This window comes from Pseudorca crassidens, chromosome 1 (assembly GCF_039906515.1).
Source record: "Pseudorca crassidens isolate mPseCra1 chromosome 1, mPseCra1.hap1, whole genome shotgun sequence".
Lineage (NCBI taxonomy): Eukaryota > Metazoa > Chordata > Mammalia > Artiodactyla > Delphinidae > Pseudorca > Pseudorca crassidens.
In genome coordinates, this window is record NC_090296.1 from 15,249,350 (window position 1) to 15,264,831 (window position 15,482).

General features: G+C 45.6%; 1 protein-coding gene across 9 annotated transcripts in view; it reads left to right on the top strand.

Moving 5' to 3' along the window:
• The window catches only part of FOXN3 (forkhead box N3), a 405,900-nt gene that overhangs the window by 280,254 nt on the left and 110,164 nt on the right, over nucleotides 1-15,482 (top strand). For all 9 annotated transcript variants that reach the window (XM_067728219.1, XM_067728275.1, XM_067728258.1 and 6 more), the window contains one exon: nucleotides 2,224-2,288. In XM_067728219.1, coding sequence (XP_067584320.1) covers nucleotides 2,224-2,288 — 65 coding nt within the window. The remainder of the gene's footprint in view (nucleotides 1-2,223; nucleotides 2,289-15,482) is intronic.

A 15,482-nucleotide genomic window follows, 5' to 3' on the forward strand; every position in this document is an offset into this window, starting at 1 on the left:
TGTCCAAGCACAGTTTTCAACAAGCTCTTAATAAATCCTTGAATCTCCTAACAGTTAGAAGATGTCACTTGGAGGGACCATACCAAAGAAGAGTGTAGAATATGGGGCCAGTGAGCTCAAAAGCTTTGCAATTAGCATGGCAGGAACCGAGCCCACAGGTGAATGCATCAGTCACTACAGGGGCTACATCAGAGCGGGTAGGTGGGCCACTCCAGATCTGTCTCCACTGTGAGAGTGTGGATTACACGGCAGCACAGCAGAACGAGCGGAATAGCGATCGGTGACTTAGGTACATTCAAAGGATGCTGTAGAAATCTTGAAGTAGATTTCTATCGTACAGAGAATTTTCCTTATCTACACCACTGGATTTACCCGTCCTCCGTTCCCCACGTTTACTCCATCCCTGGCGTCTACTCAGTTTTCAGGCAAATCAGGGTCAGAATGAAGAGGAGATTTGGAGGGAAGTAAGCTAGATATTCAGGCTCCTGCAGTAATAGTCAATTATCGAATTCTCCAGAAGCGCCAACTCCTCTATCGTGAACTCCTCAGTTTTTAAGTATCTTTAGAAATCAGGTGATTCAGCGTTGGCCACAGCCAGCTGGCTATTTCCTGCTTTCTTATAAAAATCAGATGGTGAGATCCCAGGAGCTGGCTGGGGTTGTTCAAAGATAATCTTAAGCATTTTAACGCACATTATTCTTCATGCAGCTATGAGCCTTAACAGCCTCAAATCGGAATAGGACAGGAATCATACAGAAGAGAACTCAGCTTGCTGCCATCATCCTGCAGCCCTGAGACCCCGGCCAGATCTCCTGCTGTCCTGCGCAACTCCTGGCCACTCAGAGGCCACAGCAGCCGGAGCTGAGGATCAGGGCTGCAGGAAAAGCCATAGCTGAGATGCATTATCCTCACTTACTCTGAGTAGAGTGGATCCAAACCACAATGAAACAAAAGTTTTATCATTTACGTCAAGGTTCATACTGTGTGTTTTCTGACACGTTTGTCATCATTTTGATGTATTTGTGTGCTGTAGCACTTTTCTTCCTCCTTCTCTACGCCTCACCAGCCATGTACCACGTCCCCATACCTGGTGTGCTCTTTGTACCTCTGGGGACGAAATGTTGGTCAACAGAACGTGTCACTGGCATTTCTCCTTCCTGTTAACAGTATTGTTCCCCTGCATCACTAGAGACCCTGATGGACTCTAGAAACATTCATCGGGTAGTCCTTCAGATTTCTTATTCTGTGTGTGTGTGTCCGTGTTTGCCAAACTTACAAACTTATTATTTAGACCAACTTTTTAATTTTTTTTAACGCTGAAGGTGATTGATGATGCATTAACCGGTATCATTTGCCACGTTCTATCTTGGAGAAAGTAATTTATGCTGCCTGTTGGGCTGGCTGTAGGCACAATTTTGACTAAGTGCTTTCTAACATTAATCTAAACCAATCCTTGATTTAGAGTCACCTCCTTTCTACTCCAAGACCGGCTTGGTTATAAAGTTTTTCACTGGGTGTCTTAAAACAGTGAAAATGCTTGTCTATAAATGTAGTAAAATGTCATTGTGATACATTAATCTCTCGTCTTTTCTTGCCTCTCCTGTTGCAGGACTGTGAGTGGTAACATATCTGAAAAGTGTTTTATGGGATATGGGGTGCAACATTTTAAGCCAAGAAATTGAAAACGGGATATGAAACAAGAAGACAGGGGAGGAGGGCGTTGATCAAGGTCATATCTGTATAATAAGAATTTGGTGGTAGAAAAGCCAGGAAAGGCAAGCTCGCATTTATAATGGGCAGGTGGCACTAGGAAGTGGTGAAAAACCTGCTGATCTCAGAAGACATGGATGGGAGTTCTTTGCCTCATAAAGTCATAAAATTATGAAGAAATTAGCGAAAGTTATAAGCTATGATGTTGAGCATCTGATGTGGCCATTTTGTTTACCTGCAAATGATTTCAGTGCCCAAGAGGGAGCAGGGTTAGGACAGTAACCTGAATACCCACATGGACGGGTTATGCACGTTGAAATATGAAGCCCATTCATCATAAAACAAGACTAACGGTTTTTAAAGATACATTTTCAGAGGGTGTAAATAATGCATAATTGGGAAAGTGTTCTGAGGCCATTTTGAAGGATGTGTTTGGAGGAAGCGTTGTTTTCTGAGTGCTGCTGAGTGAGTGTAGACAAGCTCGCCCTCACGCTGGTTTCTCTTCTGTTTTAGCACATCAGGTCCACCCCTCTGGCCGGGCAGCACCTTCTTCAAGAGAAATGGAGCCCTTCTACAAGGTAGGTCTCTGACAGCCCCCCCTCCCCCTCCCCCACACTACTCCTTCGCTCCTGGTGTCCGTCGGGAGAGTTCTGTCTGCTGCAGAGCGGGCCCTCTGTGACTGCTGTGGGATGGCTCTGTTTGTCCAATTCTCTTTATTTCTTCCTACTGACGTCTCCTGGTTGATATGAACTGTTAATCTGAGATAAGACGACTTCTTTGGTCTGTTGTCACTGGTCAGATTCCAGAAGTGGTCGGCTTGCTTTGGTGAAATTGGAATTACGTGGCAGTTAGGATGCAACGATAGCATCAATTGGACTGGTAAAATCAAACCCTATCGCGGATTTCCAGTGCCTGGGCTGTGAGGAATGCTGGGGGTGTTCTGGCACTTGGGTCATCGTGGAGATCCACGTGTTGCTTGCTGTGCCCTGACGTCCACGTGTGCCTGGAAGGGTGACTGCGGTTTGTTCTGAGGCTCAGAGTTCAGACGCCCTCCCTCATCCCTGCAGGCGTCATTTGCAGGGGGGCATTCTTTCTGCTGTCCAGTCCATCCTCAGCTGCCTTGCGCGACTTCCTGTCCAATGCACTCAAGGAATTCAAACCGCCTTTCATCTCTACTTTTGCTGTCAAGTTTCTTTAAAAATGGCCAAAGTCGAAGAAGAACACAGAGCTAAAAATAGCAATGAGATGCACTCTAACTACTTGGAGAAAGTACTTTGGGGAGATGTCTGCTCTGCAGATCAGCTGGAATTGGCTGGCCCCCAAGTGTCTTCTGACTTCCCTTCCTCATTAGCCTCTCTTGATTGGCTGGGTGTCAGAGTGGCACAACTGGCCCAAAGCAGATGGATTTGGTTTTGCCAAGAGCTTTGAAACTGTACTGGGCTTAGGGTGAGGAGTTTCAGTGCATCTTGGTTGGTTTAGAGCTGTTACGCCTCTTTTCCCTAAAAGTTACACGCCCAGGGCCAGCCATGTGTGTGAAGGAGTAGGATATATATGTAGCTAAGAAAAGAGGCATTTATCTTCAGGTTTCCAGAGTAGCTCGAACAATTGTGAGAGATGTCATCACATTTGTGCTATTGTTTTCAAGGCCATACAATTGTATGTTGTCTTTTTAATAGCCTGTGAAATCGGGAACTTCAGAATTCCTTTACATCTTTGCTTGGTCCAGGTGAAATTTAGGTAGGTAGGTCTGATTAATCCTAATTTTAATGACCATCATAAATATCCTAAATATTTAAGAAAAAAAGGGAACTCCCTCCACTCTCAAAAATTAATACAGGGCTTCCCTGGTGGTGCAGTGGTTGAGAGTCCGCCTGCCGATGCAGGGGACACGGGTTCGTGCCGCGCTCCGGGAAGATCCCACATGCCGCAGAGCGGCCGGAGCCTGTGCTCCGCAACGGGAGAGGCCACAACAGTGAGAGGCCCGCGTACCGCAAAAAAAAAAAAAAAAAAAAAAAAAAAAAAATTAATACATAATTTAAAAAAAAATCTATTCTGTTCTCCCTTCAGAAAGTGTAAATGGAGACCTATTGGGTTTTTTCAAGTGGATTTCAAAGTTATGTGCATCCTTATTTTTCCTCTAGATCTGTAGCAATGATATGAATATCATTCATGGTTGGATTATTTTCACAAAAGGCATTTTATTTACTTAGAGCATTTTCTTATAGGATTTTTATTCATTAAGTTCCACATTAGGGAAGATTTGCTCTAAGCATGTTAGTTTTGGGTTATTTCTGCAGGACAGAAGCATGAGGGAAAAATTGATAAGGTTTATGAAATTGAGTGATTTCACCATGAGATTCTGTCTCATGGGTGGTAGACTTTTTTTCTTTTCTACATAGGGTTAAACATTCTCCTAATTACTCTAGGCATTGAGAATTAAATTATTACAGATTTCAGATGCTTCTTGAATCCACATCCAATTCAATACATCCCATTTACTTTTTATCTATATGTTAAAATCAGAAGTATCGTGGTGAGAATTCTGGAGTGTGGGTGGGGATTTGCTAATGTTTTTTTTCCTGTTGTGTTTCTGCATTTGCTGTATCTGTATAGAGGGTTCACGAGACACTTACATTGTAATAAGGTTTTTTAAACTCTGTGTGTATTCTTCTGAATTATTATTTTTTTAACTTTATTTTATTGATGTATAGTTGATTTACAATGTGTCAGTTTCTGCTATACAGCAAAGTGATTCAGTTTTATATATATATATATATATATCTTTTTTATATTCTTTTCCATTATAGTTTATCACAGGATATTGAATTCAGTTCCCTGTGCTATACAATAGGACCTTGTTGTATATCCATTCGATGTATCATAGTTTGCCTCTGCTAATCCCAAACTACCATTCCATCCCCCTCCCACCCCTCCTCCCCCTTGGCAACCACCGTCTGTCCTCTATGTCTGTGAGTCTGCTTCTGTTTCATAGATAAGTTCATTTGTGTCATATTCTTGTGTTCCTCTGGCGGGCAGTACTGGCTTATCAAGAAGTTGCTGATGCCCACGAACAAAAGTTTTACAGTAAAGATACTGGCATAGAAAGAAGGGAGCTGCCCAGTCATGGCAGAGGAAGGTTTAGTTTAGAATCAAGTAGAAGAAAATGTAGCTGATTTATGCTCACTTTCTCACCTTTATACTTTGTATTTTCAATGTATGTCCACATTTTTTCTTTATGTCTAAAGCGAGCAGAAGGATGTTTGTCTAGATAATCAGACTAGGAAAGAGCTCTGTTAGTAGGTTCCAGCCACAAGGATTGGGAGTGCAGGCCAGGAGGATCCCCTAAAAAACCCAGTTCCTAGAAGCAGGGTAGTTGGTGAAGCTTGGTCACACAGTGACACAGGGACCCAGCAACCGGCCAGCAAAGCCCAGCTGCGACCGTGGGCCCTGACCACAAGCAGAACTGGCGAAACCGGACTGCACGGGGCCGGGGAGGACCTGCTCTGTGAAGTCACCCTACGGGTTGAGACTAAAAGAACCCAAAAGCAGCAAAATGAGCAGATGTGCCCCATTGCTTCGAGGACAGAGCCTTGTTTTTGACAGGAGGGAGGGAACGTGGGCCTGTCACTTCTTGGGAGAGTTGACACTTGTACAAGGCCTTAAAAAGTAAATAGATGGGGGTGGTGCCAGGAGGGAAACAACCAGAGCACACGGGCACGAGAGGACCACAGGTAGAGAGAGCGATGGGGACTCTATGGGGTGGATGCAGAAATGAGGGCTTTGCGGGCACTTTGGAATAATGACATCGTCACGCACTCCAAGATGTTTTTCAGAAGAAAGCTGAGATTTCCAAAGAGGAAGTAATGGAAGGTAAAACCTGAAATCAGTGGGACAGAATGACCTAATTGGTACAGTGGGGAACCGATGTGTATTGTCTAATAGTTGTTTGCTTTATAAGCTGTTGAGCAGAGAGGTAGTATAGTTATTTTTTTCCAGCGTAAAACCAATTGCAAGAATTAACCGGAAGCGCTCAGGGTCCTGTTGAGGGCGGCCTCTGGGTTGCGGTTCTTGCAGATTCACTGGCAAGAGGGCCTGCTGAATCATCTTGCAGTTTTGAGGATAATGGGGTAAGATTTGGTTTGGATTACACCAGGCATGGGTACTTAACATAATTGGTCATTTCATCAGTTCACAGTATTTATTTTATTTTAAATGCCATTTAGGCTGCTAGAGACATTTTAGTATGTTAGCAGTTTCAGTGGGTAGAGAGCACTTCAGATCTTGTACAATAGTAACCTAGCTGATTGCCAGAAGGGGACAAACCCTTCGTTAAAAGGGGACCCAGGATGGGGCCCAACAGATGAGTGTGGCTTATTCAGAGGCCTCAGGAGTGGCCAGCTGACAGGTGTCCCCAACTGTCTCCTCTGCCTGTCTCTGTGTGTCTTGGTGACAGTCTCTGTGTGTGAAATACATTTTTTTAACCATCTTTTTTTTTTTAATTTTTACTAGAGTATAGTTGATTTACAATGTCGTGTAAGTTTCAGGTGTACAGCAAAGTGAATCAGTTACACATATACACATAGCCACTCTTTTGTAGATTCTTTTCCCATATAGGCCATTACAGAGTATTGAGTAGACTGTCCTTGTGAAGTACATTTTAAAATTTCTTAGGTTATAATATCTCTTATTTTCTTAATTAAAAGAGTAAACTGGGCTTCCCTGGTGGCACAGTGGTTGAGAGTCCGCCTGCCGATGCAGGGGACACGGGTTCGTGCCCCGGTCTGGAAGGATCCCACATGCCGCAGAGCGGCTGGGCCCGTGAGCCATGGCAGCTGAGCCTGCGCGTCCGGAGCCTGTGCTCCGCAACGGGAGAGGCCACAACAGTGAGAGGCCCGCGTACTGCAAAAAAAAAAAAAAGAGTAAACTATTGTAAGTTTTCTTCCAAACTCCCTGGCCCCAAACTCCCCCCTCTCCTTCTGCCACATAGACACACATATTCCCTTCACCCATCAAACTTAAAATTAGGTTACTTTATTTAAACATCACCCTTGGATGAATTATTTTAATGAGTCAGTGATTCCTAATTAAAGACATTCCTCACCTCTGGTCTGACCCTTCAGCGTCTGCCCCTGGAGGGTGCATCCCCCAGCCGCACATGGCATCGCTGCTCTTGCTCGCATCATTTCTTCTACTAAGAGTTGCTACGAGCTGCCGCCCATCCGATACGCCACGTCTGCCCCACTTCGGCCTTCATAGGCTCTATAGGCCTCCAAGCTCCCCACGGAGTTCTGTTCAGAGAGAAGCTGCTGCCTGTACAGCTCTGAGCCAGCTGACCATCTGGGCCTACCCACACTGCCCCACCTGCAAGCATTTCATTAGTCTTTGTCTCTGTGTGTCAGGCACTGGATTAGGCTGGAACCTCCCTGGGAGGCCCAGGGACTGCCCCTCCACCACTGACCGCCCGTCCCGGGGTCAGACCACACGTCCCAACCCTTCTTGCAAAGCAGCTCAAGCCCTGATGCCACCACAGGTCATGCAGACCTGCCCAGTTAGCAACCCCCGGCAGCCTTCCGGGCCCTCCCTCCACTTTTCTCCTCTCCATCCCTCCTGTATGGGGCCACTAATTATTATTAACTCTATTCCCATAGGATGCAGGGGTGGAATTCAAAGAAATTCCCTAGCACGCATAGCAGATGCTTATTTCTTTTCACTCCTGACAGCCCCCTGGATGAGCTAATGAAATGGAAAGAAGACCTTCCAGGCCTTTTCAGTGCACAGAGCAGGACTGAGCTGCCGCAGGCCCGAGAGCAGATAGGGGAAAGGAAACCAGCTCTTCTGCTGTCAGATGCACGTTGTCCCCACGAGCGCACAGATGTGCTCGCCACTGGTGTGAAACATGCAGGAAGTTGATTATGCCCAGTAGATGGCCTGCTTTGGGGAATGCCCGCTTCCCAAGTTCTAGGCCGGCTTCGTGCACTTACTTTCCTGGGAGTCCTATTACGTACCGCCCACTCTCCACAACCCTTACGCCTTACCCTCTCCCACAGCTCCGCAGTGGGTTTTTTCTGGTAAAATGTATGCAGTACCTCCCTTTGGTTGTGTTTGGGGCTGTGAAAGGCTCAGCAGCAAGTAGTCAGTATATCAGAAACGAGTTTTCGTGGAAAGGAGCCTTGGATTACCAGTGAGGGGACCTGGCTGTGGTCCCAACTCTGCCACTTGGTAAACTCTGACCTTGGGCAAAACTCAGGCATCCCTAGGGTTTCATGTTCTTGCCTGTGAATTCAGGAGCGGACCTCAGGAGTGGCAGGGGTTTCCTGTGGGTTACAGCTCTGATGAGCCATACTAACAACTTCCCTAAAGTGGGTCGAGGACTTTCCTGGTGGTCCAGTGGTTAAGACTCCGTGCTTCCACTGCAGGGTACACAGGTTTGATCCTTGGTTGGGGAAGATCCTGCATGCTGCGTGGTGCGACCAAAAAAAAAAAAAAGAAAAGAAAAAATGAAATAAAGTGGGTCAAAATGGTTTCGAGGCATAGCTCAGCGGGAGCAGTGCCACCTTCAGCCAGCAGTGTCAGCGGATGGCCCACGGAGAGGAAACAGGGTGACGGCTCCCTGGGTGTATCTTGACCCTTGAACAAACCCTTTCTCGTGGATCGTAGGGAGGCAACATACTATAGATTTGGACAACTTGGAAAGGACCCATCTTGGCCTCGTGGGCACCTGGCTTAACCCTCTCTGTGGGGATAATAATAAACATGCTTGCCGTATGGGGTTCCTATAGGGCTCAATGAATTCATATCAGTAAAGCCCTGAGAACAGGCTAAATTCCCAGAGTCAGTTATTATAACATTTTACAAAACTATGAATCTTAGGAAAGCAGGGCTAACGTCCTCTGAATGTGGTGTCCCTGTGTTATTTCTCTTATCTGCTAAAATGTCCCTTGTCCATTTGTTGGGTCTACTGATTCTCAGAACAGGGCAAAAGACGGGATAGCCCGGATCCTTTTGGATTTATACGTGGATCTGAAAGACAATTTGTTCAACTCTTTATATCAGATTCCTTTCAAATAGGACTGCTTCCTTGTGAGGTTCCCCCAGCTCACAAAGACTGAGTTATACCCCTTGCTGTACGGTTGTACATACCCAGCAGGAGCATAGATAACCACGCAGAAAAGCACGGATTCAGCACCACGTCAGCCCAGCTTTAAGTCCCTCTCTCTTTGGGCACCAGCTGTTTGACCTTGGGCCTCAGTTTCAGTTGTCTGTAAAACGGGGCTACGAGTTGTGCTCCCCAGAATCTTGGCAGAGATTAAAGGAGGGTGTGAACGTGGAAACATTTGTCCAGTCCAGTGCCTGGCCTGGCACCTCACAAACACTTAATAAAGAGTGGAGTTAACCTTTGACTCTGTGCCCGTTAATCCTGGCCGGTGTATTCAGGGTGAAAGGTTCCAAAATTCCTTAAAGGAGCGGTCTCCCAACAAAAGCCTCTCCTGTGCATGAGGTCCACGCACACTGCCAGCCTCGCCAGTGTTTCCTTTCTGATGGAACCAGGGTGTCTGCGTGGCCTGGGTCTCTAGTCCAGGCGCTTCCTTCTTTCTGTCCATCAAGACGCAGACTGAAGGCTTTGTTCGGGTTTACCCTGCCCCTCCCGTACATTGCTTTCCCATTTGGTTGCCGCCTCTGGGCTCTTTGGCTTCTTTCATCTAATCTGCTCCACAAGCTGACTCTTTTGTCCATTTTGCAAAGAGGGCATCCACCTAATGCATAAATCTCTTGATTCTTGCCTCCAGGCACACCCGTTTCAAAAAAAAAAAAGCAACAGTAATAGCAGAAAGGAAACCAAAAAAACCTCTCTACTTTCCCCCCTAGTGCTAATTGCCTTCTGTCTTTGTTTGGCCTGCAGAAGCCCTTTGGTTTTTCGGAGGAGCTCTTATCTCTTGGCCTGTTTGTCTTATTGTTCTGCCCTGAGTTATTTGTAAAGATATTTATGTAATACAGTAGTAAAGTCACCTGCCTATTTTTGTTTACCATCAAGTGAAGTTAAACGGTTGCTGCTCTGTTCTTCTCATCACTCAGGTTCTGTGCGGTCACGGAGAACATGTTCTTAAGTTACTTAAAAACTGTAAGGAAATGCAGTTTTATTTTATTTTTACCCCCATCGTTTTTTTTTTATTGAAGTGTAGTTGTTGTACAATATTATATGTTACAAGTGCACAGTATAGTGCTTCACAATATTTAAAGCTTATACTCCATTTATAGTTATTATAAAGCATTGGCTGTATTCCCTGTGCTATACAGTATATTCTTGTAGTTTATTTTGTACCTAATAGTTTATACCTCTTAATCCCCTCCCGCCTTTCCTCTCCCCACTGGTAACCATTGGTTTGTTCTCTACATCCGAGTCTGCTTCTTTTTTGTTATATTCACTAGCTGGTTGTATTTTTTAGATTTCACATGTAAGTAATACCATACAGTATTTGTCTTTGTCTGACTCAGGAAATGCAATTTTAAAAGAAGCCTTTGATAGAATTCTGACCTTCCCTGTCTTTTTTCCCCCTTAATTTATTATTATTTATTTATTTATTTTTCGCTGTGTTGGGTCTTCGTTGCTGTGTGTGGGCTTTCTCTAGTTGTGGCGAGCGGGGGCTACTCTCCGTTGTGGTGTGCAGGCTTCTCATCACGATGCCTTCTCTTGTTGCGGAGCACAGGCTCTAGGCGCGTGGGCTTCAGTAGTTGTGGCATGTGGGCTTCAGTAGTTGTGGCTCACAGGCTCTAGAGCGCAGGCTCAGTAGTTGTGATGCACGGGCTTAGCTGCTCCGCGGCATGTGGGATCTTCCCAGACCAGGGCTCGAACCCATGTCCCCTGCATTGGCGGGCAGATTTTTAACCACTGTGCCACCAGGGAAGCCCTTCACTGTCTCTTGGGAATCCAGATTTGCCCCAACTTCCCAGTGTCTGCAGCCTGACATGGACTCTCCACCAGCCAGATAGCCTGTGTTTTCCTATCTGACTTTAATTTCAGCCAGTCTCTGTACCATTGTCCATAGAAACCCTTTTCATGAAAATCCAGTGTTGTACTCGGCCCTGTAGGCAGAAATAGGGAAGCCAGCAGGAACTGCCAGCTTTACCAGGGACCTGGCATTGAGCGCTTCCTCTGGGCCAGGCCCCTGCCTGGTGGGTGGGTGCAACCTGGTTCTGCTGTTTCCAGAGGAAGGTGGAAACTGGGGCAGGAGTTTAGGAGATGGAGGGCAGGGCCGGAGAGGGAGTTTTAGAAGTTGTCAATCCAGAAATGACCGTGGAAGTTATGAGCCTACATGAGATTTTCAGGGGGTTATAGAATGAAGAAGAGGGAAAAGCTCCATGTTGAAGACCTAGATTTGTGATAGAAAGAGGAGTGCAGCTGACAGCAAGCAACCATGGCATCAAAGAAGCCGCTCAGTCAGAAACTGGAGGAAATCACTGAAATGAAGGGAAAGAGTTTCAGAGAGAGGGGACTGGGCAAGAGCATCCACTCTGCAGAGAGGCCAGTGGGGGCGTGGGGGGGATAGATGGGGCTGAAGAAAAGCCACCTGTGGGCTCTGATGATTAAAGTGGCACTAGGGCCTTCGGGGCATGACCGCTAATCTTCTGTCTCTATGGACCTGCCTGTTCTGGATGTTTCACATAAATGGAATCAGACAGTAAGTGACCTTTTGTGTCTGGCTGTATATATTCTTTACACTATTCCTATATTAGCTTTATGCCTTAGGTATTATTACTCCCGTTTTGCAGATGGAAAAAATAAGGCCTGGAGCAACTGTGCTCCTCAAGGTCACAGAGCCAGGATCAGAAACCTGGACTCACACTCATCTTTGGCTCAAAATGGCATCAGTATTTCTAAACAGCTTTGCACTTTAGGTGTTTAGACAGACAGTCTGCTGTGTTTTGCAGGCTGGGGCTGGGGAGAATCCAGTTATAATGCTTAAAAGCAATTTATAACGACGAGACAAAAAGATGGAAGTGAATGCTTGTCTTCTTTTGTTTGAGTAGTTAAGAGGCTTCCTTTCTTCTTTTGTCCCCTCACATGACTATTGTAAACAGCAAACTTTAAGATATTTTAAAGGCTGAGGAAAGAGAAAGGGAAATCCTGAAATTAGTCATTCAAAGATTAATGCAATGAGAGGGCGTAATTCTTAACAGAATGAATATTTTATTTGAGTGTATCTGAATTTTGTACTAGGAAATAGAGAGATAAAGATAGTTTTACACGGATTACAACTCAGCAACAGGAATATTTCCTTATAGTTTAGTTTTTGGAGCATTTAAAAATGTTTTCCTTGTCTATTAAATTATATCATATAGATGATAAAATAAAAAGATTAGACAACTTTGGATCGTATTGTACTGTAGAGCCTGCTTTTATCAAAGTGCTCAATCTTAAAATACAATGGAAAAAGTCAGCCCCCTTGAAGTCCTGTTTAACCGTGCGTGGATGGAAGTTTAGAAATATTTCAGTACAATTGCCAAGAGGCTTGCAATGAAGAATCTTTTAGAGTAGACTGAGGGAAATGTTCACATTACAGTTTCAGAAGTGAACTTGAAAGCATCCACCTGTAAACTGCAAGAGGTCAAGTTTGTGTTCTTGTTTGGTTCCCTTGACGACCAAAAGGTGTGGCTCAGAACTCCTGGGTGGTACTGGCTGCAGTGCATGTGATAGGTCAGGAGTGTATGGCTGTGTGTGTGTGTGTGTGTGTGTGTGTGTGTGTGTGTGTGTGTGTAGATGTGACTCCCCTGCCAACCCCCTGCCCCTCTTCCTCTGGTGTTTCCATCCCACAAAAGATGGTATGAGGATAAAAGACCTCAGTTTTCAATTCAGGCCTTCCTGGATCCATTCCCTGCCTTGCTGCCTAATTGCTGTCTGACTTTGGGAAAGTTATGTAAACTTCTTTGAACTGCTGTAAAATGCAAAAATACCAGTCTTGCAAGATGAGTATAATTACACGTGAAGATTAGATGACAATCTGCGTATTGTCCCTGGCACTTAGTAGGTGCTGCAGGTGTAGCTGCCACGGCCACTACTTTCCCTCCAGGGGAGGCAGCGTGACTGGGAGAGAAGAGTATGGATCTCGGAGCTGGCCAGTCTTGGGTACAAAGGCCGACCTCTGCCGTCCACCAGCTGCGTGATTTCAAGCAGCTTATCCGATTGTTCGAGCCTTTCCAGCCAGTAAGACAGATAGTAGTGCTTCATGGGATTTTGTGAGAATTACAGTAGTGTATGTACAGGGCTGGCACAGGGCCTGGTGATTATTGTGTTCAGTAAATAGGATTCATTATGTTTATGATAGCATTTCTGCGATTTCCTAAGGTTTTCAATTCCTTCCACCCCCAGACAACAACATAAAAAAAAAAAATCCTTGCCCAGTTGAACTGATGTTATATCTTCAGGAATGTTTAAGACTGTTTTCAGCCTCTCTGAAGCTCCTGCTACATGAAGGCAAATGTCTACAAGATATGCACAGGAGGAGGAGAACTTGAGGCCTCACCAGCTGTTCTCACGGACGCTTTTGAGTGACTAAGATCTTGCAGAAATATGACACAGAAAAAGAAGTTTCCTTGGGGATGGTTTGGAATAGTTTGTGATCTGTATTCCTGTTTCTTCCTCTTAGTGTCTCGATGGTGCCAGAATACGAACTATTTGCAAAGATGCGTTTCAAAGATGGGAGGGAGGGAGAGGGAGAGAAAGAAGGAGAGACGTACTTGCAGTGATAAAGAACTTTAGAACTTCGTTTAAAGGATCTCGTTGAGCTTGTCCCCTGCTCCACGGTCACTGTAGCGCACATGGTTGGCCCCTCTTTGGGCTGTGATTTTTTTTATGCGGCGTGCTCAGGATGACCGCATTCTGCTTATTGGATAAGCAGGGAGGTGTTAGAACCACAGGTCTGTGCCTGATGACACCTGCCAGTAGGGCTACTCTAACCCAGTGTCTTGGCTATGGAGTCATTTCCTACACGTTGGACAAGATTCTGAGGACATTGTGACAAGAGACCAAAAGCCTGTGACATGTAGAAAGGCCAGTTCTGTATTTAGCATTTGTGTGTACCATAGTTCTCAGACTGAGAGACTTCCTTTTTTAAGTTTTGCCATGGTTGGGAAATGAAACAATTATGCATGAAGTTTTCACTTTTAAACTTTTGCAGCTGTTGTGGGCCCTAATTGGGGTGCTCACGGGGACGGCATGGGTACCAGTAGCCATAGCAGGGCATCAGTGGCATCTTTCTTCTCTTGTGGGGCCCACTGTTCGCTCCCCCAACATGATATTGCAACATAATATTACAAATGAGAGGCGCCAACTTTTTACAGGAGCTCCCTGGCCTCGGCGATTGGTTGAGAGACAGGCACATGACCGAGCCCAGGCCAGAGTTCTACTCTGGTCTTTCTTCTCTTGGGTATGGGAGCTCTAAAGCATGTGCTGTCATCACAAGGCCTTCCATGTATCAATAGAATTGACCAGTGTACAAGAAATGGCACCAGCGCAAAGAAGCAGAGACAAGGGACCACTCTACTATGGTCCTTCCTGTGGTTCGATTAGATGAGCTCATAAATTCTCCCTTTTACTTGACCCAGCTTGACGTGGGTGTTTTTGTCTGTGTGTGTATGTGTACATCCAAGAGTCCTAACTAATAAAGAATCTCGATAAGTGAATAGCATCCATTCAGCTAAATGTATATCACTGATGATTTCTGTGTGTCAGTGAAATTCCAACCTCCCCATTGTCCTGGGAGGCCCACTTAGTGGTTTGGCTGTCATTTGAAAGCAGATGAGCTTGGAGAGCTTTCCGGAGATGGTGACTTGAGTTAAACAAACAAAGTAGGATCGTGGTAATAATAATACCTATTCTCTCTGTCCCCCAACTCAGCGTTGCCTTTGGTGGGAATAGGCTCAGAGAGGCTCAGACTGAATTTACAAAGTGGCTGCCTGCAGCCTCTTGGGCTACAAACTTTGACTCTAGCGTTTTCCCAGTGTTCCCAGAAGAAGTTACGAACAGCACTGTAATTAGACCAGCTTGGATCACATGACCACCTGGAACCAGCACTGTAATCCGAGGAATGGGAGGCGCGGGTTGGGTTACACGGGGGGTGGAAGCATCACTTGGAAGCACATGGACGGATGGGGAGATGGAAGGGTCTCCAGATTGCAAGTCAGGGTCAGTTCCCAAAGAGGGGGAAAGGAACTGTCCATGACAACAGCACAACCATTTTAAAAAACGAGGCAATGGACAAGAAAGCGTTAGGTCACATATGCAAGTATTCGTGGCCATCCAGTGGAAGGTCAAAGGCTGAGTGCACATCTTCCCATTTGAGACTCTTCCAGCTTTCTTTGCACGAGAAGGGCCATCATCCACGGGTGTACAGGTGCCAAGGTCTCAGGGCATATGGTGGTGTCGGTCAAGTTTAAGTAATTTCGCAGAGGCCCAGGATCTTGGGCAATGATGACATTCACCTTTCCTGGCAAAGTGGGGGTCGGTGGAATGCATTACTTTAACCAGACTTGCCTCATTGGTGATAAAGGAGAGGAAGAAGATGGGATACAACTTCCCTTTGTTGAGGATTAACCTTGAGCAACCAACCTCGGGATGTCTGAGAAGTTCTCTTAGCAGCCAGAGTTGATCCCCAGGGTCCTAACTTCAGAATACAAGATGCTTGGACAGTTCATGTATTCATCAGCTAGGACGGCCACAACAAAATACCTCAGACCGAGGGGCTTCTGCCACGCAGATTCATTTTCTCACCGTTCTG